The following is a 26423-nucleotide window of genomic DNA, read 5'->3' as shown; positions in this document are numbered from 1 at the left end:
ATCAGAATGTTATTTGTTTTTTTTTGGGGGGGGGGTGTTTCGTTGCTTGAAACTGGCGAAGAAAAGTTGACTTTCTTGCTCTTGAGATAAGATATTAATTTGTATGCATTTGAAATCGACTTCTTTGCGAGCATGCAATGTCAGCATGACACTAATTTTGCACTTTAATCAAAGCTCTTCCTAAACATGGTAAAAGTTGGCAGTTTTCAATTTTATACAAATTTCTATCATTACAATGATTACTTTTTATTCAAAATTAGATGACAAATTCAATTTCCTGCATGCTTTTTTCGATAAAAATGGCAAACTGGTTTGTTCCCATCTTGTTATAGATAAGCAAGGTCTGTCTTCAATTGGCCAACGGGCGACAGAAGAATGCAGTACAATAAATGTAGCATTAGGAACAATCAGAGATGTTTTCATACCAGTGTTTACGACGACACAGAATTCACAATTGACGAAATTTCCAGAATTGTCTGAAATTCGGTAGACTATTTCATATACCCCTGCACTGAAGGAGCTGCCTGGTGCCAATCCTGTTTGAAGCACAACATTAACTGGCGAACCGGAGTCGTCAGTAGCTGTGGGCAGATCCCAGGTTACCTGTACTGTGTCCCCAGAGCCAAGCTCCACAGTTCTCACAATATTGGCAGGGCAGACGGTCACCACAGGGGGCGTGATATCAACTGAAATAATAACGAATATAGTATAATTACACACATGTATTTATATATTGAATTACACATTACAGTCGTATTTACATGTTACACGCTTGTAAATTCGGGCAACCTTACTCTGCGATGAAATGGGCTCTGCGCTGTTGCCCGCTATAGCCAAGGGAAGTGAAATCTCAATAAGTCAAATCTCAAGGGAATGGATAACAAATTTGAGATATCTGAGGTTCAAGTTACGCAAAGTTCCCAATTTGTCTATGATTACGTACACAATTATGCATGTGCTTGCACTTGCTTGCATGTCACGTTATTTGGCGCACTTTTCTTCTTTTTGATTGAATTTTGGGGCAATCACAGATCAATTACAAGTCAATCATAAGACACTCACAGATCAATCACAAGTCAATCACAAGGCAATCACAGATCTATCACAAGTCAATCATAAGACAGTCACATATCAATCACATATCAATCACAGATCAATCACAAGGCAATCACAGATCAATCACAAGGCAATCACAGATCAATCACAAGTCAATCCAATCATAAGGCAATCACAGATCAATCGCAAATCTATGGAACGCCAAAGCCGCCTCCTATAGTTCGTTTTCATTCCATAATCAATTTCATCATTCCATTCGGCGATTTCATCATTTCATTCGGCGATTCCATCATTCCATTCGGCGATTTCATCATTCCATTCGGCAATTTCATCATTCAATTCGGTAATTCCATCATTCCATTCGGCGATTTCATCATTCCATTCGGCGATTTCATCATTCCATTCGGCGATTTCATCATTCCATTAATCAATTTCATCATTCCATTCGGCGATTTCATCATTCCATTTGGCGATTTCATCATTCCATTCGGCGATTTCATCATTCCATTTGGCAATTTCATCATTCCATTCGGCAATTCCATCATTCCATTCGGCGATTTCATCATTCCATTCGGCGAGTCCATCATTCCATTCGGCGTTCATCCTTTCATTCGGCGATTCCATCATTCCATTCGGCGATTCCATCATTCCATTCGGCGATTCCATCATTCCATTCGCAATTTCATCATTCCATTCGGCAATTCGATCTTTCCATTCGGCGATTTCATCATTCCATTCGGCAATTCGGTCATTCCATTCGGCGATTTCATCATTCCATTCGGCGATTCCATCATTCCATTTGATGATTTCATCATTCCATTTGGCGATTCCATAATTCCATTCGGCGTTCATCCTTTCATTCGTCTATTTCGCATCTGATTAGCCATTCGACATTTCATTCAGCAATTTCGCCCCTTTTGCACTTCATGCTATTCTGCATTTCGCATTCTATGCAGCTATTTCGCATTTCATGCAGCTATTCCGCATTTCATTCGGTCCGGCAGCGTCCATCCGTACGGAAGCGTTAAAGGGATATAACACAAAGTAAAAAAAAAAAGAAGTCATAATTAGGACTTATTATTAAATCATTGTTATGACTTATATCTCATAATTATGACTTAGTGTTAAGTCATAATTATGATATATATCTCATAATTACGACTTAGTAATTGTTAAATCATAATTATGACTTATATCTCATAATTATGACTTATTATTAAGTCATATTTATGACTTATATCTTATAATAATGACTTATTATTAAGTCATGACATATCTTATAATTACGACTTAGTATTAAGTCATTATTATAACATATGTCATAAATAAGACTTAATAATAAGTCATAATTATGAGATATAAGTCGTATTATGATATATATCATAATTATCATAATTATGACTTAATAGTCATTATTATAAGATATAAGTCATAACAATGACTTAATAATAAGTCATAATTAAGACTTTTTTTTTACTTTGTCTTATGTCCCTTTAACGCTTCCGAACGGATGGACGCTGCCAGACCGAATGAAATATGGAATAGCTGCATGAAATGCGAAATGGCTGCATGAAAAGCGAAGCTCATGAAGTGCAAAAGGGGCGAAATTGCTGAATGAAATGTGGAATGGCTAAAACAAATGCGAAATAGACGAATGAAAGGATGAACGCCGAATGGAATTATGGAATCGCCAAATGGAATGATGAAATCATCAAATGGAATGATGGAATCGCCGAATGGAATGATGAAATCGCCGAATGGAATGATCGAATTGCCGAATGGAATGATGAAATCGCCGAATGGAAAGATCGAATTGCCGAATGGAATGATGAAATTGCGAATGGAATGATGGAATCGCCGAATGGAATGATGGAATCGCCGAATGGAATGATGGAATCGCCGAATGGAATGATGAAATCGCCGACTGGAATGATGAAATTGCGAATGGAATGATGGAATCGCCTATTAGAATGATGAAATCGCTGATTGAAATGATGAAATCGCCGAATGGAATGATGAAATTGCGAATGGAATGATGAAATTGCGAATGGAATGATGAAATCGCCGAATGGAATGATGGAATCGCCAAATAATATGATGAAATCGCCGATTGGAATGATGAAATTGATTATGGAATGAAATCGAACTATAGAAGGCGAATGGAATGATGGAATCGCCAATCTATCACATATCAATCACAAATCAATCACAAGGCAATCACAGATCAATCACAAGGCAATCACAGATCAGTCACAAGGCAATCACAGATCAATCACAAGGCAATCACAGATCAATCACAAGTCAATCAGAAGTCTGATAACTGACTTGTGGGGAGCTTGTGATGCATTGTAGTGACTCCTCCTACATACCTCATGGAATGATGGAATCGCCGAATGGAATGATGGAATCGCCGAATGGAATGATGAAATCGCCGAATGGAATGATGAAATTGATGGAATGAAATGAAATAAAATGAAATGAAATGAAATGAAATGAATGATGGAATGAAATCGAAATATAGAAGGCGGCTTTGGCGTTCCATACAAATCAATCACAGGGCAATCACATATCTATCACATATCAATCACAAATTAATCACAAGGCAATCACAGATCAATCACAAGGCAATCACAGATCAGTCACAAGGCAATCACAGATCAATCACAAGGCAATCACAGATCAATCACAAGTCAATCAGAAGTCAGATAACTGACTTGTGGGGAGCTTGTGATGCATTGTAGTGACTCCTCCTACATACCTCCTGGCTGAACAGTCACAGGGAAACTGCACAAGGCCTCATTGCCAGCACCATCCGTAGCTACGTACGTGACAGTAAACGTTCCCGGCCCGTAAGGCTGTCCAGGGCCCTGGCTTCCATCCTGAAGCCTCACAGTAGGAGGAAATCCTGAATTGTCTGTTGCCGTTGGGGTGGGGAACTGAATAACGACTTGGTTGGATCCAACAGGTATGGTTTCCGTGACTGGAGTAGTTGGGCAAACAAACACTGGTGGCACCCTATCAACTGCAAACATAAAGAACAATAGAGCAGACATGAGCAAACCTGGCTCACTCTTTAACTAACAGTCCGTAACAACTTGTTATGTAAGAACCATAGAGCTATATTAAATTACTAGAGTGCTAACTCATGTTCAAAGTGATGCCTGCTGGGTGCATCCTTGTTTGTACACAAACCTATGGAGAACTAGAAATTTTGTACGTATTTTGAACGTCTATTTGCATATCTGCGTTTGTATTCCGTACCGGTGCATCATCGAAGCCGATACGCCCAAAACCGAAACGAACTATCAGCAAATAAACGTGTCATTTTGTTCAACGCAAACAGCGCAACATGTGCGTGCCCCTTCGCTGCAGATGCTTTGCGCCGTGACATTTTTTAAACAGTCATGACGCGCTTAAATTGTTTGCATATATTCTACTGGCGCGTTGCATTTAGAGTACACTTTTAAAATTCAATCCATCTATTTTGATTGTGTTCTACAAACACGCACATAAATTCAAAATGTCTGCGCCCAGAGCGGCTTCAAAGAATGAAGAGTTAGCGCTCTAGTAATTTAATATAGCTCTATGGTAAAAGCCCTTTCAAAGTTTCAAGACCTCTTCATTGCTGCCAAATTGTTTTCAACTTCTTGGTGATGAAATGTTGGAAAGTGGAGTGTTATTACACCAGATTTGGGTGAAGGGTAATAACACTCCATTTTCCAGCATTTCATCATAGTACAAACACTCAGGTTTACTTGCATACATCTGTGAGTTGATGCAGTAATATTATACAACCCCAAAAAAACACATTATGGAAGAAACATAAGAACAAGATTTTCAATCCAAAAGTGACCCTCAATAAAATTTTCGATTTCATGGTATTATAGCATTGTCAATTTGCTGGAGCTGAATGCATTTCAATGACGGTACATTTTGCCAAAAAAGAATTATTTGTGATGAAAAATTCGCTATGTGGTATTGAAATTTGCTAATTAGAAGCAGTCAATGAACTCGGTGGTATTTTGTTTGGGTTAAATGTTGCATACTTGGGTCGAGAGAAGACAAATGCAGTGTTCTGTTTCAACCAGTAGACACTTATTACAGCATGACGATGAGCTGTGTTCAATTACATGTTGATATAATACAAACAAACTTGAGAGTAAAATATGAACAATGAACTTACCGACGGCGAAAGTGATAGTACAATCTGCAATGTTGCCAGCTTGATCAGTGGCTCGGTAGGTAATGCTGTATGATCCAAACCGGAAAAAGGTACCCGGTCCACTTTGGCCAGGAGGAAAGAGGGCAACAGTCGGAACACCATTGTTGTCAAAGGCAGAAGGAGTTGCCCAGTTGACCGTTGCTCCATCAGCAGTCCCTGTATTGATGACTACATCTGGAACAACTGGACAGGTGATGGTCGGAGAAGTGACATCTGCCAGAATTGGGAAGAAAAAAACAAATCAATATAACAAAGGTCAGGAAAACATCAGGTTTGATAGCTTTTGTGAGTTTGTCTTACATACGCAGTGTGGACTTCCGAACAAAAGACGTCCACATAATGTAGGTAGCACCGACGTTGTGTGGACTTACCCCACGTCCACACAGTGTTTCCCCATTTCTGGAAAACAGGTTTAGAGGCATTTTTGGGTTAGGTTTATCTGTAGCAGAATGAAGAGAAACACTAAAGGGAATCATTGAAAAAAAATTGGGTTGTAAGAGTTTTCACAGTTTGAGAAAAATGAGTTTTTCCACTGGTGTTCCTTAACTACACGAACAGAAAGGAAAGTCCACACTAGGTATGTGAAACAAGTCGGGGTGTGTGTGTGGGTGTATGTGAGTACGTAAACACCGGCAATCGTGCACCAACGGGCAATAAGTCCATGATTGACCGAACGTCCACGATTGAAATTCGTGTACAAAACCAATGAGAGCTGTTTCTAAAAAGAACAAACAAAGGAATGAGGATTAGGGACAACAGGGGGTCCATGATTGCCAGTGTTTACATAGATGGGTGTGTGAGTTTGTTTCTGCATTCAGTAGGGGATGTTGAACAATAGAGGACAATAGGGTCCCCAATTCCCGACAGGTCCCCAATTTACAATCGCGTACAAAAGAAAAGAGGGACAATAGGGGGTCCCCAATTGGGAGGCAAATACACACGTGCGCATTTGTTCATGGTGGAAATCGAGGACACTCACGTGCAACATCATCAGTGAATCAAGGACAGGAACCATATCGAGGACAACCTCATTTAGAAAAAGGGTACAAAACCAATGAGAGCTGTTGCGAAAAAAGTTAGAGTACAAACAAAGGAAAAGGGAAGGTGAACAAAAGAAAATCCTTGATAAACACCATCAACAAACGAGTTTGTTTATGGTGTAAATCGAGGACACACACATGCAACATCATCGGTGAATCGAGGACATGAACCAAATCGAGGAGGACCTTCATTAGAAATCGTGTACAAAACCAATGAGAGAGCTGCGAAAAAGTTGGAGTACAAACAAAGGAAAGGGAAGAGCAACAAAAGAAAATCCTCGATTTACACCATAAACAAATGTGGATGTGCATGTGTGTTTTTTGTTTTTGGGTTTTTGTGTGTTATTTTTGCATAAAGCAGTTTTAATCAAAACTTATGCACGCATATTGACTGTTTAAGTGTTAGGCCCCCCAGAAAAAAAATCAGTCTCTGGTCAGATCAAAGTTCCAGAATTGATGCGGCGATGCGTTTGTTTTTGTTTTCCCTTCCCCCCAAGCTTGGACAGTACAGACAAGGTGGGTACTATTTGTTTTTTGTGTCCTCATTTACCTTGGTGCCCTCCATCATTTGGAGTCGAGCTGCCCACGAAAATTGGAGACAGTGCGGCACAAGAGGGCGCTGCTGTAGCCACCACAGACCAACTATTCTGTGTTTGCCTTATGGTTGCATGTTTAAGTTTGTTCTAGGAATAGGGCAGCCACTGTACTCAATGAGCCCTTGCTTCATATAATAACCTGAAGACTGTGGTCCTACTACATTTCTAAAAAATCTCCACTATACTACAAAGTTTTATGTTTTCAACGACAAAAAATAAACACAAAAGGATATCTGAATGGTTTAGACTTTGATGTTGTCATGGGACAAATTGTTTCCAAAGGGGAATAACACCCGAGACTCTCTTGCATTCAAAGAAGGGCAAAAAGTCACGCAAAAACTTCACAAAATGCAATGGCAGGATGCTGAATGGGTGGTGGCAAATTGGTTATTTTTTTCAAGATCATTTCTTTTTTATCAACACCATTCGGATAAGTATAGAGCTTTGCCAGTTTAAGCAAATATTCTTAAACCCTAATTTTATCCTGCATTATCTTATATTTATGGTGCTACTGCAACAAAGTGCCTTATTATTATCCTTCACCATGCAACCTTCAAATCTCATTATCTTATTTTCAAGTGCATTTTATGGCTTGCTATATACGCATGGCACATTGTTCACTTTTGCTTGGTGGAGAACCCTAATTGGTCAAAAATTACTTTTGGTGGCCTTAAAAATGGGACTTTTCTTTAAACAGTCAAACTTGCCATTGGTGATTTCTACGCTGAATGTACAAGACGCAGAATTTCCATTCACGTCAGTTGCAGTGTAAACAATTACTGTCGTTGTGCCAGGTGTAAATACTGATCCCGAATCTGGTCCTTGAACTTTTGTGACTGTTGGAGTCAGTAAGGTGTTATCCGTAGCAGTTGCTGGTGTCCATACTACTCTGTTCCCGTTAATGCCGGCCTCCTGTTGAACGTTGATGGGACAGGTTATTACAGGCGGCACACGGTCGACTGGAAAAAGAAAAGAAAAAATGTACAGGATTAACAGGTTGAACTTACAAACATAGGGCATAGAAAATGCACATTTTCACGCTGACAAAAGAAACTAGAAATGTGTTTGTGGACAAACACTTAGCTGTTTCGAACAGTATGCTCTGCCCGTCGTCAGGCAGAGCATACTGTTCGAAGCGTTGAGTTCCTCCGGTTCTTTTCAGAACCACACATACTCACAAAAGAGATTCATTCACATGGTGCTACCGCAAACTTATCTTGTCTTAATACCCTTATATGTGACTCAAAAAATCACGTTTTTGATGACGTCATGGTGACGTCACACTTTTTACGAAATTTTGTGCATCTATCTTTCACCTAACAAACCTTTTACAAAAAGAATGAGTAAAAAGTCCAAATATTGAATAATTTATATACAACCATATGATGACATCATTGTGACGTCACTGCAATTTTTGTCTATAAAACATCCCGGAATACTTGCATACCGAGTTTGAACCCGATTCGGACTTCCCGTTCTGTAGAAAAAGGGTGTTAAAATCTAAACTTTTGGATGACGTCACGTGACACGTGATGACGTCATGATTCGGCCCGCATCTTCAGATGGTAGTCTAAGTGTGTGCCAAGTTTGAAGTCGATTGAATGTGAAAAAAGTCCCAAACATGTGTTTACACCGGAACAGCTGAAAAGACGCAGTGGGCAATTCATCATCTAGATATTAAACAGCTTATCAGACTGGCAGCCAGCTGGAAGAATGTACAGACATCTAGGCTGGAGAAAAAAAAAATGTGCTGTGCGGTATCTTAATAACACACCCAAGATCAATTTTTCTCAGTTTTCACAACACAGGCAGTTCGTGTTCTTCTTGATTATTAATTGGCATTTTTCCAGCGTGTATATTCTCACCATCTATTATATTATGAACGAAAGACAACACAAGAGCTTACCAACAGAGAAAGTGACATCACAATCTGCCGTGAGGCCTGCTGCATTAGTGGCTCGGTAGGTAATTGCGTAGCTTCCAAATACGAAAAAAGAACCAGGTCCATTTTGGGTATTTGGAAAAAGTGCCACAGTTGGAGTACCAAAATCATCGAATGCCTGAGGAGTTGCCCAGTTAACTGTTGCTCCATTATCAGTTCCTGTGCTAACCAACACATCAGCAACAGTTGGGCAGAAAATCTGAGGGGGGGTAGTATCTGTGATAAAAATTAAAATAAAAAAACAATATGCAATCCTCATATGGAACTGAAACAAATGAAATCCACATCAAATACATGCAATTTAATGAGACGAAATATGTAACGTATGCAAATTTATAAACAGAGTTTCAATGAAAATGTTTAAAAACTATGAAAAATATGAATTGCAACACGTTCCAAAAGCTTTGTGTGACAAGGTGCCTATAAGAGCCGACATATAATGTTTCTTAATTTCAAATCTATATGAGGCAACAAAAGAGCGATATATTTACTTCATATAAATGTTTGCAAGCAGTCATAATAGAAATGGAATATAACTTAAAATGACTACTTGCCTCCGGTGATTTGTACAGTGAATGAACACGTTCCACTATTTCCTGCCTGATCAGTTGCAGTATAGACTATTGTTGTCGTTGTTCCAGGTGTAAACGTAGATCCAGAAGTTGGTCCTGAAGTTTGTGTGATTGTTGGAGTCACTTGGGAGTTATCACTGCCAGATGGGGTTGGCCATGTTACTATATTCTGGTTTACTCCGATAGCCTGCATTATGTTAGCTGGACAGTTTGGAACTGGATTAACCCGGTCAACTGAAAAAGAAGGGGGAAAATGATTTCAGTGCCCTGTAACCGACTACTTTCATGCATAAATGCAAAAAAAAGTACTTCACTAACAAGGACTGATTCAATTAGATGGTAGTCTTGCGACACATTTCTTCAACGGGATAGCAATTGCTGACAAAACAATTCTTGATTTTACAACAAATTCTTTCCAGAATGTTGCATACGTGATTGCATACAACACTTTGCTTTCCCCGTGGTGCTCCCCATCTATCTGTTTGTGTCTGCGATTGAGAATTAATAATAGATCAATGAAATGTACACAAGAGCTTACCAACAGAGAAGGTGACAGAGCAATCTGTCGTGAGGCCTGCTGCATTAGTGGCTCGGTAGGTAATTGTGTAGCTTCCAAATACAAAAAAAGAACCAGGTCCATTTTGGGTATTTGGAAAAAGTGCAACAGTTGGAGTACCAAAATCATCGAATGCCGGAGGAGTTGCCCAGTTAACTGTTGCTCCATTATCATTTCCTGTGCTAACCGTCACATCAGCAACAGTTGGGCAGAAAATTGAAGGGGGGGTAGTATCTGTGATGAAATTAAAAAACAATATGCAATCCTCATATGGAACTGAAACAAATGAAATCCACATCAAATACATGCAATTTAATGAGACAAAATATGTAAGGTATGCCAATTTATAAACAGTGTTTCAATGAAAATGTCTCAAAACTGCAAAATATGAATCACATCAGCTTGAAAAAGCTTTGTGTGACAAGGTGCCTAAAAGAGCCGACATATTTTTTTTTTTAATTTCAAATCTGATGAGGCAACAAAAGAGGGAAATATTTACTTGATAAAAATGGTTGCCAGCAGTTATTATAGAAATGGAATACTACTTAAAATGACTACTTGCCTCCGGTGATTTGTACAGTGAATGAACACGTTCCACTATTTCCTGCCTGATCAGTTGCAGTATAGACTATTGTTGTCGTTGTTCCAGGTGTAAACGTAGATCCTGAAGTTGGTCCTGAAGTCTGTGCGATTGTTGGAGTCACTTGGGAGTTATCACTGCCAGATGGGGTTGGCCATGTTACTATATTCTGGTTTACTCCGATAGCCTGCATTATGTTAGCTGGACAGTTTGGAACTGGATTAACCCGGTCAACTGAAAAAGAAGGGGGAAAATGATTTCAGTGCCCTGTAACCGACTACTTTCATGCATAAATGCAAAAAAAAGTACTTCACTAACAAGGACTGATTCAATTAGATGGTAGTCTTGCGACACATTTCTTCAACGGGATAGCAATTGCTGACAAAACAATTCTTGATTTTACAGCAAATTCTTTCCAGAATGTTGCATACGTGATTGCATACAACACTTTGCTTTCCCCGTGGTGCTCCCCATCTATCTGTTTGTGTCTGCGATTGAGAATTAATAATAGATCAATGAAATGTACACAAGAGCTTACCAACAGAGAAGGTGACAGAGCAATCTGTCGTGAGGCCTGCTGCATTAGTGGCTCGGTAGGTAATTGTGTAGCTTCCAAATACAAAAAAAGAACCAGGTCCATTTTGGGTGGGTGGAAAAAGTGCAACAGTTGGAGTACCAAAATCATCGAATGCCGGAGGAGTTGCCCAGTTAACTGTTGCTCCATTATCATTTCCTGTGCTAACCGTCACATCAGCAACAGTTGGGCAGAAAATTGAAGGGGGGGTTGTATCTGTGATGAAATTAAAAAACAATATGCAATCCTCATATGGAACTGAAACAAATGAAATCCACATCAAATACATGCAATTTAATGAGACAAAATATGTAAAGTATGCCAATTTATAAACAGTGTTTCAATGAAAATGTCTCAAAACTGCAAAATATGAATCACATCAGCTGGAAAAAGCTTTGTGTGACAAGGTGCCTAAAAGAGCCGACATATTTTTTTTTTTAATTTCAAATCTGATGAGGCAACAAAAGAGGGAAATATTTACTTGATAAAAATGGTTGCCAGCAGTTATTATAGAAATGGAATATAACTTAAAATGACTACTTGCCTCCGGTGATTTGTACAGTGAATGAACACGTTCCACTATTTCCTGCCTGATCAGTTGCAGTATAGACTATTGTTGTCGTTGTTCCAGGTGTAAACGTAGATCCTGAAGTTGGTCCTGAAGTCTGTGCGATTGTTGGAGTCACTTGGGAGTTATCACTGCCAGATGGGGTTGGCCATGTTACTATATTCTGGTTTACTCCGATAGCCTGCATTATGTTAGCTGGACAGTTTGGAACTGGATTAACACGGTCAACTGAAAAAGAAGGGGGAAAATGATTTCAGTGCCCTGTAACCGACTACTTTAATGCATAAATGCAAAAAAAAAGTACTTCACTAACAAGGACTGATTCAATTAGATGGTAGTCTCGCGACACATTTTCTTCAACGGGATAGCAATTGCTGACAAAACAATTCTTGATTTTACAACAAATTCTTTCCAGAATGTTGCATACGTGATTGCATACAACACTTTGCTTTCCCCGTGGTGCTCCCCATCTATCTGTTTGTGTCTGCGATTGAGAATTAATAATAGATCAATGAAATGTACACAAGAGCTTACCAACAGAGAAGGTGACAGAGCAATCTGTCGTGAGGCCTGCTGCATTAGTGGCTCGGTAGGTAATTGTGTAGCTTCCAAATACAAAAAAAGAACCAGGTCCATTTTGGGTAGGTGGAAAAAGTGCAACAGTTGGAGTACCAATGTCATCGAAGGCCGGAGGAGTTGCCCAGTTAACTGTTGCTCCATTATTATTTCCTGTGCTAACCGTCACGTCAGCAACAGTTGGGCAGAAAATTGAAGGGGGGGTAGTATCTGTGATGAAATTTAAAAAACAATATGCAATCCTCATATGGAACTGAAACAAATGAAATCCACATCAAATACATGCAATTTAATGAGACAAAATATGTAAGGTATGCCAATTTATAAACAGTGTTTCAATGAAAATGTCTCAAAACTGCAAAATATGAATCACATCAGCTTGAAAAAGCTTTGTGTGACAAGGTGCCTAAAAGAGCCAACATATTTTTTTTTTTAATTTCAAATCTGATGAGGCAACAAAAGAGCGAAATATTTACTTGATAAAAATGGTTGCCAGCAGTTATTATAGAAATGGAATACTACTTAAAATGACTACTTGCCTCCGGTGATTTGTACAGTGAATGAACACGTTCCACTATTTCCTGCCTGATCAGTTGCAGTATAGACTATTGTTGTCGTTGTTCCAGGTGTAAACGTAGATCCTGAAGGTGGTCCTGAAGTCCGTGCGATTGTAGGAGTCACTTGGGAGTTATCACTGCCAGATGGGGTTGGCCATGTTACTATATTCTGGTTTACTCCAATAGCCTGCATTATGTTAGCTGGACAGTTTGGAACTGGATTAACACGGTCAACTGAAAAAGAAGGGGGAAAATGATTTCAGTGCCCTGTAACCGACTACTTTAATGCATAAATGCAAAAAAAAAGTACTTCACTAACAAGGACTGATTCAATTAGATGGTAGTCTCGCGACACATTTTCTTCAACGGGATAGCAATTGCTGACAAAACAATTCTTGATTTTACAACAAATTCTTTCCAGAATGTTGCATACGTGATTGCATACAACACTTTGCTTTCCCCGTGGTGCTCCCCATCTATCTGTTTGTGTCTGCGATTGAGAATTAATAATAGATCAATGAAATGTACACAAGAGCTTACCAACAGAGAAGGTGACAGAGCAATCTGTCGTGAGGCCTGCTGCATTAGTGGCTCGGTAGGTAATTGTGTAGCTTCCAAATACAAAAAAAGAACCAGGTCCATTTTGGGTGGGTGGAAAAAGTGCAACAGTTGGAGTACCAATGTCATCGAAGGCCGGAGGAGTTGCCCAGTTAACTGTTGCTCCATTATTATTTCCTGTGCTAACCGTCACGTCAGCAACAGTTGGGCAGAAAATTGAAGGGGGAGTAGTATCTGTGATAATAACAAAGAATATTAAAAAAAATAAAATAATATGCAATCCTCATGTGGAACTGAGACAAATGAAATACACATCAAAAACATGCAATTTGATGAGACAAAATATGTAAGGTATGCCAATTTATAAACAGTGTTTCAATGAAAATGTCTCAAAACTATGCAAAATATGAATCACATCAGCTTGAAAAAGCTTTGTGTGACAAGGTGCCTAAAAGAGCCAACATATTGGGGTTTTTTTTAATTTCAAATCTGATGAGGCAACAAAAGAGCGATATATTTACTTCATATAAATGGTTGCCAGCAGTTATTATAGAAATGGAATATAACTTAAAATGACTACTTGCCTCCGGTGATTTGTACAGTGAATGAACACGTTCCACTATTTCCTGCCTGATCAGTTGCAGTATAGACTATTGTTGTCGTTGTTCCAGGTGTAAACGTAGATCCTGAAGGTGGTCCTGAAGTCCGTGCGATTGTAGGAGTCACTTGGGAGTTATCACTGCCAGATGGGGTTGGCCATGTTACTATATTCTGGTTTACTCCAATAGCCTGCATTATGTTAGCTGGACAGTTTGGAACTGGATTAACACGGTCAACTGAAAAAGAAGGGGGAAAATGATTTCAGTGCCCTGTAACCGACTACTTTAATGCATAAATGCAAAAAAAAAGTACTTCACTAACAAGGACTGATTCAATTAGATGGTAGTCTCGCGACACATTTTCTTCAACGGGATAGCAATTGCTGACAAAACAATTCTTGATTTTACAACAAATTCTTTCCAGAATGTTGCATACGTGATTGCATACAACACTTTGCTTTCCCCGTGGTGCTCCCCATCTATCTGTTTGTGTCTGCGATTGAGAATTAATAATAGATCAATTAAATGTACACAAGAGCTTACCAACAGAGAAGGTGACAGAGCAATCTGTCGTGAGGCCTGCTGCATTAGTGGCTCGGTAGGTAATTGTGTAGCTTCCAAATACAAAAAAAGAACCAGGTCCATTTTGGGTAGGTGGAAAAAGTGCAACAGTTGGAGTACCAATGTCATCGAAGGCCGGAGGAGTTGCCCAGTTAACTGTTGCTCCATTATTATTTCCTGTGCTAACCGTCACATCAGCAACAGTTGGGCAGAAAATTGAAGGGGGAGTAGTATCTGTGATAATAACAAAGAATATTTAAAAAAAATAATAATATGCAATCCTCATGTGGAACTGAGACAAATGAAATACACATCAAAAACATGCAATTTGATGAGACAAAATATGTAAGGTATGCCAATTTATAAACAGTGTTTCAATGAAAATGTCTCAAAACTATGCAAAATATGAATCACATCAGCTTGAAAAAGCTTTGTGTGACAAGGTGCCTAAAAGAGCCAACATATTTTTTTTTTTTAATTTCAAATCTGATGAGGCAACAAAAGAGCGAAATATTTACTTGATAAAAATGGTTGCCAGCAGTTATTATAGAAATGGAATATAACTTAAAATGACTACTTGCCTCCGGTGATTTGTACAGTGAATGAACACGTTCCACTATTTCCTGCCTGATCAGTTGCAGTATAGACTATTGTTGTCGTTGTTCCAGGTGTAAACGTAGATCCTGAAGGTGGTCCTGAAGTCCGTGCGATTGTAGGAGTCACTTGGGAGTTATCACTGCCAGATGGGGTTGGCCATGTTACTATATTCTGGTTTACTCCGATAGCCTGCATTATGTTAGCTGGACAGTTTGGAACTGGATTAACACGGTCAACTGGGGAAAAAAAACAATTCAGAAATCTGTCACTGGCAACTTTGCATTATCGATTTACAATACTCCATATTAAGAGGCAGGAACAAATAACACAGCGGTTTTTCAACACATTTTCTCAAAAAGGGTAAGCAATTGGCGAAAAAGACAATGCTTGATTTCACAGCAAAATCCTTCCTTTGTGATTAAACATACCCTAATGGTTTACGCCACATTTAAACAAAAATTAAAAGTGAGGCTAGAATGCATAAATAGTCTGGCACCACCCATTCAACATTTGACAATTTGTAAAATACCTTCAGGGAACACAACCAAAATGGCTACCTCGTGAGTAAGGTCCATACTATAGTCGTGGCCAGAGGAGTGTTTCAGAAAACTGAAGTAAAATTGCTGAACAAAATTGTGGAAAATTAGTGAATTTTTCACTTGTTTTGACTTCTGAACCGAAAGGCATTGATGAATGGGCACAAATATGTGCTTGGTTGGTATTAAACAGTTTAAAATTGGCTAGGGCCTCTAGGGGCCTGGTTGTGGGCCATTATCCTCATCCTGGCCTCTAGGGGCCTGGTTGTGGGCCATTATCCTCATCCTGGCCTCTAGGGGCCTGGTTGTGGGCCATTATCCTCATCCTGGCCCGCATCTGGTTTAAAAGAACCTCTTTAAAACGGGCCAAGCACATATATACACATGTATATTCTAATTCGAAGCCTGTGCACATTCAGTTCTTTTACATGGTTTTAGATTGACATGTTGATTCTCTTGCACTAATGCAGTTAACTTCTGTGGCTGATGGTTTGAAATCCACCAAATCATGCTAACAATGGGCTATTCATATTTAAAAGCCTGTATGTGATTCAAACCCTAGGTGTTATGTGTTCTTGGTGAATCTCTTCTGTGGTTTGCACATAATCGGGTGCTTCTGTAACACATGATTAGGGCTGTGCATCTGAACTGGTGTCAGAAACCAGCTCCAGACTATGAGATCGGGTATCCGTAGCCAACTTCACCAATATCTTAACAAGATAACTTCCCAGGCATTGACAATGCCATTTGTGGGGACTTTCCAAAATGAAATGTGGCAGCATCATCGGTCCTTTATGAAAAATCTAAACAGCAACTTGCGAGATGTGAATGTTGGGGTTGGGCTTCTCTATCAACAGGTACCCGGCTACCTGTGTGATTTTTCAATCGGGTACCCGGTTCCGGCACTACTCGTAAATGCACTTCCCTTCACATGATGTAGCGATGTTTTCAAACCTTTCTTTTGAACAGACACTTATCATCCCATGAGAAAAACTGAAGTTCATGCACTAAGAATCAGAAAACTTCAAACACAATATGAATTGATGCACACTGAAACAGACACTAACTCTAGGCCGCGTGTTTTATGTTTGTCTCCCCACCACTTCAATTAAACATACTAAAGACCTTACCAACAGAGAAAGTGACAGAACAATCTGCCGTGAGGCCTACTGCATCGGTGGCTCGGTAGGTAATTGTGTAGCTTCCAAACACGAAAAAAGAACCTGGTCCACTCTGGGTAGGTGGAAAAAGTGCAACAGTTGGAGTACCAGAGTTATCAGATGCCTGAGGCGTTGCCCAGGTAACTGTTGCTCCATTATTATTTCCTGTGCTAACCGTCACATCAGCAACAGTTGGGCAGAAAATTGAAGGGGGCGTAGTATCTCCTGAAAAGAGCAAGAAAAAAAAAGGAGCAAACAAATGAAACATACCAGCATCAACATGTGTTAATCTAGGGCCGTGGTGAACAACTAAAAAAAATATTGTCATTGTAAAAAAAAAATCTTTTTAACTCATATTAATTCATTTGTTTCTTGTATTACCTAAAGGATATTGTTAAAATGCATATAATCATGCTCTATATAAACACCATATAATGAATGTTTGTTTGTGCAGTGGTAAGAATAATTTCTGAAAAGTTGAACAAAGAAATTGACAGGAGCGGGTTTTGAACCTGCGACCTCGGATAACGGTTCCGGTGCTCTACCAACTGAGCTATCCAGCCCTATGTCGGTGGTTCCCCAATTAGTCAATATCTTTGTTCGTAACGACACTAGTCAGAATAATTTCATTAGGTGAAAAATGGAATGTTCCACTCCACGAGGTTAAGCCGAGTGGCATCATGGAATGACATTTTTCTTTCAATTGCGCGAATGTGAAACATTCATTAATTGTTTCATACAACACCTGAATACTCCTGGTCATCTGATTGGTCGGAGCTGCCTAAAAGTGTGAACATGCAATCTGAAATTCCAGTTACCCTGGAATGGAACTTCTACTTTTGTTGTGCAGCTGTGCTGTGCGTTGGGACAAATAACAGAATGACACCTGATCAAAGTCCCACTAATCAGAAGACGTCCATTTATTCAGGCATTGTATAAACCCAACTACTACATAAGATTTTGACCCTTCACAATGCAAGTACCTCTGACCAAATATTGGAACAAGTATCTGATACATGTCAGTGGCTCACCCAGGATTTGGCTTGGGGGGGGGGGGGGGCTCAACAATTGTTTTTTCACATTTTTAAAAAGTTAAATTTTTTGTCAAAAATCTTGCCCAAAATTTTTGGCAGCAGAAAAAAAAAGGGGGGGGGGACTATTTTGATGTTGGTGGCACCACACACTTCTATTATATTACTCTGAAAAAGTCCACTTACATATCACCAAGGTCAAAATGTGGGACTAAAAAAAAAATACCAAAAATTAAAATTAAAAATTGACAACCTCTTTGGGGGGGGGGGGGGGGGGGGCTCAAGCCTCCCGAGGCCCCCCCCCCCTTGGGTGCACCACTTATACACGTATTGATGACAGCAACATGATAACTTGATGACTGTTTTCTTACCTGCGCCGACTGTTATAGTATAGGAACAAGAGTCTGTCCTCCCACTTTGCGTATCAGTCCCGACAATAAAAACATTGGTTGAAGAAGGCGAGCCAACTGTGACCATATTGTTTGTAACTGGCACAGTGGTTCCTCCAGATATCGCAGTATATACAAATGTCACTGCTCCTGTGTTGCCCGACACTAATGGTTGTTCAAGCTGAATCGTTTGAGCAGTTGATGTTATGATGTCTAAGCTAGCACGGCACGTAATTTCAAAGATAGCGGCTGTGGCAAAGAAGAAACAGAAGGAAAGAATAACAACTATTGAATTAACAAGGAGCTTATTGTTCAATACATTTCCTTGCAACATGTTTTCATGCAAACATCCAATGTTGAATATTTAATGTGTGTTCTGATATTGATGCAACATAAAAAGCACATTCATAAATACCTCAGACAGTTTAGCCATTCCTATTGGTCGAGAGCCCGTCACGTGGCCGGTTTTAAACGGATGATAAAGACATGGCTAGCTGGTCTTAAACACTTTTCCAGTGTCACAATAAAATGTGGACTCCTAAAAATCCAGTGCCTCTTACCGTTTCATTGGTTGAACGTTCACAATCCTCACGTAGGCATGCGCAACACTACAAGCGAGTCAGAATTTTATAGTTCTAAATTCAAAACGCAACGCCCCAGGTGCGTTCTGCGTGACATCGCGCAGAACATGTTACGCGCGCGTCAATCTCCATAAAAGGGTTGTTTACATCTTACTCGCCAGCTGAACACTCCATTATTTTGCTAGAGGGATGTTTCAAAAAACATGAAGTGAACTTGTTGAACAAAATCGGGATTTTTTGAACGAATTATTTGATATTTTTGTACGGATAAGGTATTTATGAATGGGAATAAATATGTGCTCGGTCGGTATTTATCACTCTGTTTAATACCGCTTAGAGTCTGGGTGCTGATAATTACCCTCGCCTCCGGCTCGGGTAATTATCATTACCCACACTCTAAGCGGTATTAAACGAGTGATAAAAACCTCCGGAGCACACATTTATTCCCTTATTAAAAGTTTGCTTTTAGAATTTATTTATTTATTTTTTTTTATTTTTTTTTATAGGGACAGGTATGCAGCTTACAGCAATGCTGATAACATTTTGCATTTGTTTCTATAGCATATTTCACCTTAGCATGTAAATTGTACTGTTATGCAGGCCTTCTTTTTTCCTATGATTTTAAAGAATACACGCATGAAGGTGCCAGTGAAGAGGGAGGCCTGTCCCGAGTATATTGCATACTCGAATATTCGATCAACAACTGAAAATTCAAATGGCTTTTTCATAGGTTGAATTTTTGAAAACAAAACAAAAACTGTGCATATACACACAGCTGGGATGTTATTTTGATATAAAATTGTTTCACTTTATTATAAGGTGTCACTTTTTTGTCGACAGTAACGTTTTTGTAGGCGGTCGTTCATTGTACACATCTTTTCAGCAGGTTAAAGCCCTTTTACAGTTATAATAACTGCAATACACTTCAGTGCCCCATATCGATTGCCGCTGGCAGTTTCAAATATTTGAATATTCGGTCAAACGCAGTTTTGAGTAATCGAATACTAAAGTATTCAAAACTGGACAGCCCTAGGAAGAGCCGGTATTAATGTGGGTGTATCTGCTCCTGGGCTCCGTTAATTTCTTCTCAACTAGCCATCTTTTGAGGTTTTTTTATTCAGTTAAAGGGAGAGAAAGTGCCCAAGTGGGTTATAAAAAGTGTTTTAAATGAAATGGTATTAATTAGAAAGAGTATTTAAAAGTAGACTATAAACTTCACTTTAGGATAAGGTGTCACTTATCAGTTTTCTACAATATCTAGTGTTTTTTACATTTAAGACTAATGTTTAATTCTAATCTGTACTTTTAATATTTTAGCTACTGTTCAGATTTTGCAATGCGCATTTGAACATTTTGTGGTATATGCGCATACTAAATGCAATTTTATTTATTATTATTATTAACTTCTACACAGCCAGCCTATAAAAATTGGCTGCTTTTGTGTAATTCTCTCTATTACCAGATGGAATTTTGCGTCGGGTGATATAAATCAAATTAGGTTTTGCCCTTCACCGACGTTTAAACACTGTATACTCAGTGTGTTACCTCCCGAAAGAAAGTTGGAAAAAATCACTCGGGTGGGACTCGAACCCACGACCTCCTGCTTTCTAGTGCAGATGTCTTACAACTCGACCACCGAGCTAACGGGAATTTTGCATTGGGGTGATATAAATCAAATTAGGTTTTGCCCTTCACCGATGTTTAAACCCTAATTTGATTTATATCACTCCGACGCAAAATTCCATCTTGTAATAGTTTAACCTAGTAGGTTTTAGTGTGTGATGCACTGTGCATGTGTGGCCCGTGGCCGACAGACCTCGTTTTACGGTCGAAAATTTCGGGAAACACGCTGCATGTATCACTACAAATACGAGTAGTGCGATCTCAAAATGAACTCTTGAACACGGAAAATACATACACAGACAAGATAGATCAATTCTGTGAATTAACTTGCAAAAATGTTCTTTCTCCATCGGTGTTTTCTTGGCATTTCGAAATCCGACCAGTTGACACTGACAGTGCACGTGCCTAATGCATATATAGCCATGCTAGCGCTAGCGATCGCATAGCCATGACAGACTGGTTACCGCACTTTCATCATGTCTTCTAAATTGGCCCCGGCACGGCATGGCAGGAACCAGTTGTCACTGCATTGAGCAAGGTTTACGCACGTGATTATAGTCACCATGACATCGAATTGCCAGGTATGATGACAGATCGCGAAGCGAATTTGGTTTCTTTTGAAAAAAGAGCGAATGTAAGTAAGAAAACAAATAAATACAAGCATTTTTTTGACGCAAATGGGTTGTTGAGAGGTATTTTGTGAAGACAGAAAAGACAACAAGCTTTTATTTTTATTTATTCAAGAAATGCATCTTGTAGACCTTTGAATCCAATTTTCAGACTTGTTCATCTCTAATTCTTTGCATTGCAGCCAACCTTACGGTGTTTGCTTTTGTTGCATGGCCAGTCCTCTTGTGAGTTCATTTTTGAACATCATCCTGAAATTGCTGAAATTTGTAGTTTAAGGTTGTTTACTTATCCTATTTCAAAGGTCTGTTTGAAAGAAAACTTTGTTTCCCAAACCCTTCTATTTATTAGATATTTTTGCATAAGTCATAAAATGGTAAACAATTTATTAAGCATGTACTCCCCTACTGAAAGAGTCACATACCATATGTAATCATAGGGTATGAAAACTTCTTTTTTTTTTGTAAGCGGAGATGTTAACTAATACTTTCATTCACATTAAAACCACATGCACCGGTATATGAAATTCAATTTTCCCTACCTTGTTGAACCAAGACAGTGAACATGCAGAATGCGTTGTTGCCAGCTGCATCTTGGGCTTGGTACCGGATGGTGTATTGTCCAGCAGCCAAGTTAGTGCCAGGAGAAACCCCTTGAATCTGTGTCACAGTGGGTGTGCCTTGGTTGTCTGTTGCTTGTGGTACAGCCCAACTTACAAACGCCGTTGACCCACTAGTGATTGTGAAGACCTGCGATGTTGTGGGACAGTTAGTAAATGTTGGTGGAGTGGTGTCACCACCTGAGAATGAGAAAAACAGTACAAACAATAATGACGTCAAGCTTAGTAAGAGCTGGTCCCAGGGTACACAAAATTATATTCAATTGAATCGATTCAACATGTCTATTCACTGGAAGTCTTGTCGTGCATGAGCCTGCGTAACAGTTATGCCAACTTTAGAATACTCTTGTACTGTATGGGAAGGAAGGTGCATATCTCACGACAACATTCTCAACGAATGTCTGAAAAGAGCTGCACGGATGATCCTTAAATGTACCTCCCTCAGCCATTTAGTGGATATGTTTGCAAGACTAATCTGGGCTCCATTTTAACTGTTTGGGCATACCCTGGGTAATGAAATGGAATAAACTAGAGGTTCGCGTTTGTTGAGTTTCAAACGCAGAGTGGTCGGGCAGAATATTTCATTAATCACTGCCCAGTTAATTAATGAATATTTTAGTGTCAGAACAAAGGATCACATAATTTAACCTTTCCAGTACAACCATTCATTTGATTAAAAAAAAAATGCATCTTTTAGGCTATGATAAATTTCAGAATTTCAGTATACCTGTTATGTACACGTACAAGGTATTTCTGATTTGACGACGTCATCAGTCAAAAAAGGGGAAGTGAATATTACTTTAGTTCGGACAGGATACATGTTCAATACAAAGTCTAGTTAAACTATAAGTGTATGGGCTCTGTGCGCGACCAAAAGAGGGCGCGTGTTTGCCTCTTTTGAGAGCTCCGTGGATGGAGAACACAGCGTGCGTGTACTGTACTGTACTGGTTCGTGCACAAAGTACGCACGGTTTCCTGAGTGTGCAAAAAATATAGCAACCGCATCTTCGCGTGAGCGTCAGGCTTCGTCGGCGCGCGAATACATTTGAATTCAACTTGCAATGGTCTCCGAGACTAATCTCCGCCTCCAATAACTTTGGAGACATTCGAAATACGCAGTGGATGGATCGGGAACCAGTCTAGATCACCCCAACTCTCCTTTTCTGGCCGTTGATGGGGTACTTGTGCACGGAGCGGATTACACCTAACTTCCGGTTTGATGACGTCACTGCATTAGGGATCCAAAGGCCAACATTGTAACAGATATCATTATTTGGGCAACGAACATCGTCATAAGACAGGGATCAAATAATAGAATTAATTAAAAATGATTGTTTTCAAATTCTCCCTACAGTAACTTCCTGTCTGATGACGTCATGATTTTGAAACCTTTCAAAGTTATCATTGTGGTTAATAAAAAAAATATCAAAAGGCAATTCAGTAAATTTTGCTGGATGGTTTTCAAACTTAAAACAAGCACACTACATTTGATATACTGCTAGAGGGCGCCCTTTCATATGATGACGTCATCATGCTGTTTTTTGTGTCTGGCATTCCTCACGAAACACTTCCATAATGTATTTGTATATAGTAAAATGCTTCCGCTTTCAAATTATATACAATTTTTATTGCGTTTCCGGTAACACCTAAAGTGTTGCTCAAGCCACCGTCTACAACCTCACGAAAAATGAACACGATACTCTATATAGTTCAAACGATACACCCCAAACTGTTTCGTCAAATGTTTACCTTAAATCGCTTGTAATTGATACCTGATGACGTCATGATGACATCATAAGTTTTTTTACATCTTGGAACAGGGCTTCAAGTTCAAAGCAGGTTTTATCATAATTCCACAAATCGTTCAAAAGAAATTCGATTTGTTTTGATTTTGAGGCTTCTGTCTGTATTATAAATTCACCATGATGTTGACCTTCCGGTAGACCCGGAAGTAACGATCAAGCAAGTTCACGCACAGAACAAGAACGTTTTATCAAGTAAAGGTCTATCTGATCATACAGAGTGAACATGATTGATCATGTTGTTCAAGAGATATAAGTGAAAGAAGTTGGTCATTTTTTCAACAAAAATCGCTTGTAACTTGACACCCAATGACGTCATCATGTCGTCAGAGTAATATGCACCACTTGGGATGAGGGTCGTGGATGTTGAAAGTTACAAGTTCATACCATACATAGGAGAAAACTCGCGGAGAATTATTGTCCCCAAAAAAAAAAAAAAACAGAGAAGATTAATCAGCACAATTTTAAACAGTGGTCGGGTTGTGCCCGACCACTCAATAAATAAATAAACAATCATATTCACTGGCGTTATGAGGTAACCTGGGCTAAGGTAAGACTTCAGTCTAATTCACAATTCGGGTGATTCACAATGCAGTGTACCACCAAGAGTTTGCCACAGAGAGTTCATTTTTCCCAGTGCATTGTGGGAGATGGTCGACGAATTCGCAGCGCGGGATATTTGACATTGTTCGTTTTTCCAGTTAGTAATTTTATAAGCGTATGATTCGAGTATATGTTTGCCCTTTTCTTTTCTTTTTATCAATGTGGTGATTTTGGGTAAGGCGGCAGAACGCTATGTCCAAATCTATAACAAATTAGCTCAAATTGTCTACTGACACGCATTCAAATGAGCCATGTTTTGTCGACCGTAAACTTGAAAAGTGGACTCTTCATGGCAAACTCTTGGTGGCGCATTGCATTGTGAATCGCCCGAATTGACAGTGAGTCAATGAGGGAAAATTAGGGCTATAGGCTGGACCTCCCTCGGACCAGCAAATAATAGAACTGATCATATTAATATGGCTGCAAAACATCTTGTAGACCTTTGAATCCAATTTTCAGACTTGTTCATCTCTAATTCTTTGCATTGCAGCCAACCTTACGGTGTTTGCTTTTGTTGCATGGCCAGTCCTCTTGTGAGTTCATTTTTGAACATCATCCTGAAATCGCTGAAATTTGTAGTTTAAGGTTGTTTACTTATCCTATTTCAAAGGTCTGTTTGAAAGAAAACTTTGTTTCCCAAACCCTTCTATTTATTAGATATTTTTGCATAAGTCATAAAATGGTAAACAATTTATTAAGCATGTACTCCCCTACTGAAAGAGTCACATACCATATCTAATCATAGGGTATGAAAACTTTTTTTTTTTTGGAAGCGGAGATGTTAACTAATACTTTCATTCACATTAAAACCACATGTACCGGTGTATGAAATTCAAATTTCCCTACCTTGTTGAACCAAGACGGTGAACATGCAGAATGCGTTGTTGCCAGCTGCATCTTGGGCTTGGTACCGGATGGTGTATTGTCCAGCAGCCAAGTTAGTGCCAGGAGAAACCCCTTGAATCTGTGTCACAGTGGGTGTGCCTTGGTTGTCTGTTGCTTGTGGTACAGCCCAACTTACAAACGCCGTTGACCCACTAGTGATTGTGAAGACCTGCGATGTTGTGGGACAGTTAGTAAATGTTGGTGGAGTGGTGTCACCACCTGAGAATGAGAAAAACAGTACAAACAATAATGACGTCAAGTTTAGTAAGAGCTGGTCCCAGGGCACACAAAATTATATTCAATTGAATCGATTCAACATGTCTATTCACTGGAAGTCTTGTCGTGCATGAGCCTGCCTAACAGTTATGCTAACTTTAGAATACTCTTGTACTGTATGGGAAGGAAGGTGCATATCTCACGACAACATTCTCAACGAATGTCTGAAAAGAGCTGCACGGATGATCCTTAAATGTACCTCCCTCAGCCATTTAGTGGATATGTTTGCAAGACTAATCTGGGCTCCATTTTAACTGTTTGGGCATACCCTGGGTAATGAAATGGAATAAACTAGAGGTTCGCGTTTGTTGAGTTTCAAACGCAGAGTGGTCGGGCAGAATATTTCATTAATCACTGCCCAGTTAATTAATGAATATTTTAGTGTCAGAACAAAGGATCACATAATTTAACCTTTCCAGTACAACCATTCATTTGTTTAAAAAAAAATGCATCTTTTAGGCTATGATAAATTTCAGAATTTCAGTATACCTGTTATGTACACGTACAAGGTATTTCTGATTTGACGACGTCATCAGTCAAAAAAAGGGGAAGTGAATACTACTTTAGTTCGGACAGGATACATGTTCAATACTGTGTGCGACCAAAAGAGGGTGCGTGTTTGCCTCTTTTGAGAGCTCCGCGGACGGAGAACACAGCGTGCGCGTACTGTACTATCGCTTGTAATTTGATACCTGATGACGTCATGATGACATCATAAGTTTTTTTATATCTTGGAACAGGGCTTCAAGTTCAAAGCAGGTTTTATCATAATTCCGCAAATCGTTCAAAAGAAATTCGATTTGTTTTGATTTTGAGGCATCTGTCTGTATTATAAATTCACCATATGTTGACCTTCCGTAAGACTTAAGTCTAATTCACAATTCGGGCGATTCACAATGCAGTGCACCACCAAGAGTTTGCCACAGAGAGTTCATTTTTCTTAGTGCATTGTGGGAGATGGTCGACAAATTCGCAGCGCGGGACATTTGACATTGTTTGTTTTTCCAGTCAGTAGTTTTATAAGCGTATGATTCGTGTATACGTTTGCCCTTTTCTTTTCTTTTTATCAATGTTGTGATTTTGGGTAAGGCGGCAGAACGCTAGGCCCAAATCTAAAACAAATTAGCTCAAATTGTC

At 39.3% G+C, this 26423-nt stretch overlaps 1 protein-coding gene across 14 annotated transcripts in view; it reads right to left on the bottom strand.

The window, feature by feature from the left end:
* LOC119737309 (mucin-19-like) overlaps positions 1-26423 on the bottom strand; it is an 87184-nt gene that overhangs the window by 49518 nt on the left and 11243 nt on the right. For 11 of the 14 annotated variants that reach the window (XM_038211552.1, XM_038211559.1, XM_038211554.1 and 8 more), the window contains exons 6-25: positions 24972-25229; positions 21643-21900; positions 18253-18519; positions 16821-17075; positions 15139-15390; positions 14540-14791; positions 13982-14233; positions 13380-13631; positions 12822-13073; positions 12241-12492; positions 11683-11934; positions 11103-11354; positions 10547-10798; positions 9967-10218; positions 9411-9662; positions 8821-9072; positions 7622-7873; positions 5240-5491; positions 3815-4078; positions 426-686 (exon numbers count right to left, since the gene is read on the bottom strand). In XM_038211552.1, coding sequence (XP_038067480.1) covers positions 426-686; positions 3815-4078; positions 5240-5491; positions 7622-7873; positions 8821-9072; positions 9411-9662; positions 9967-10218; positions 10547-10798; positions 11103-11354; positions 11683-11934; positions 12241-12492; positions 12822-13073; positions 13380-13631; positions 13982-14233; positions 14540-14791; positions 15139-15390; positions 16821-17075; positions 18253-18519; positions 21643-21900; positions 24972-25229 — 5091 coding nt within the window. The remainder of the gene's footprint in view (positions 1-425; positions 687-3814; positions 4079-5239; positions 5492-7621; positions 7874-8820; positions 9073-9410; positions 9663-9966; positions 10219-10546; positions 10799-11102; positions 11355-11682; positions 11935-12240; positions 12493-12821; positions 13074-13379; positions 13632-13981; positions 14234-14539; positions 14792-15138; positions 15391-16820; positions 17076-18252; positions 18520-21642; positions 21901-24971; positions 25230-26423) is intronic. The other 3 variants (XM_038211550.1, XM_038211551.1, XM_038211555.1) reach the window with 3 other exon arrangements.

Source organism: Patiria miniata, unplaced genomic scaffold (genome assembly GCF_015706575.1).
Source record: "Patiria miniata isolate m_02_andy unplaced genomic scaffold, ASM1570657v1 HiC_scaffold_3, whole genome shotgun sequence".
In the NCBI taxonomy this organism is placed as follows: domain Eukaryota; kingdom Metazoa; phylum Echinodermata; class Asteroidea; order Valvatida; family Asterinidae; genus Patiria; species Patiria miniata.
This window is presented reverse-complemented; position numbering and strand designations above follow the sequence as displayed.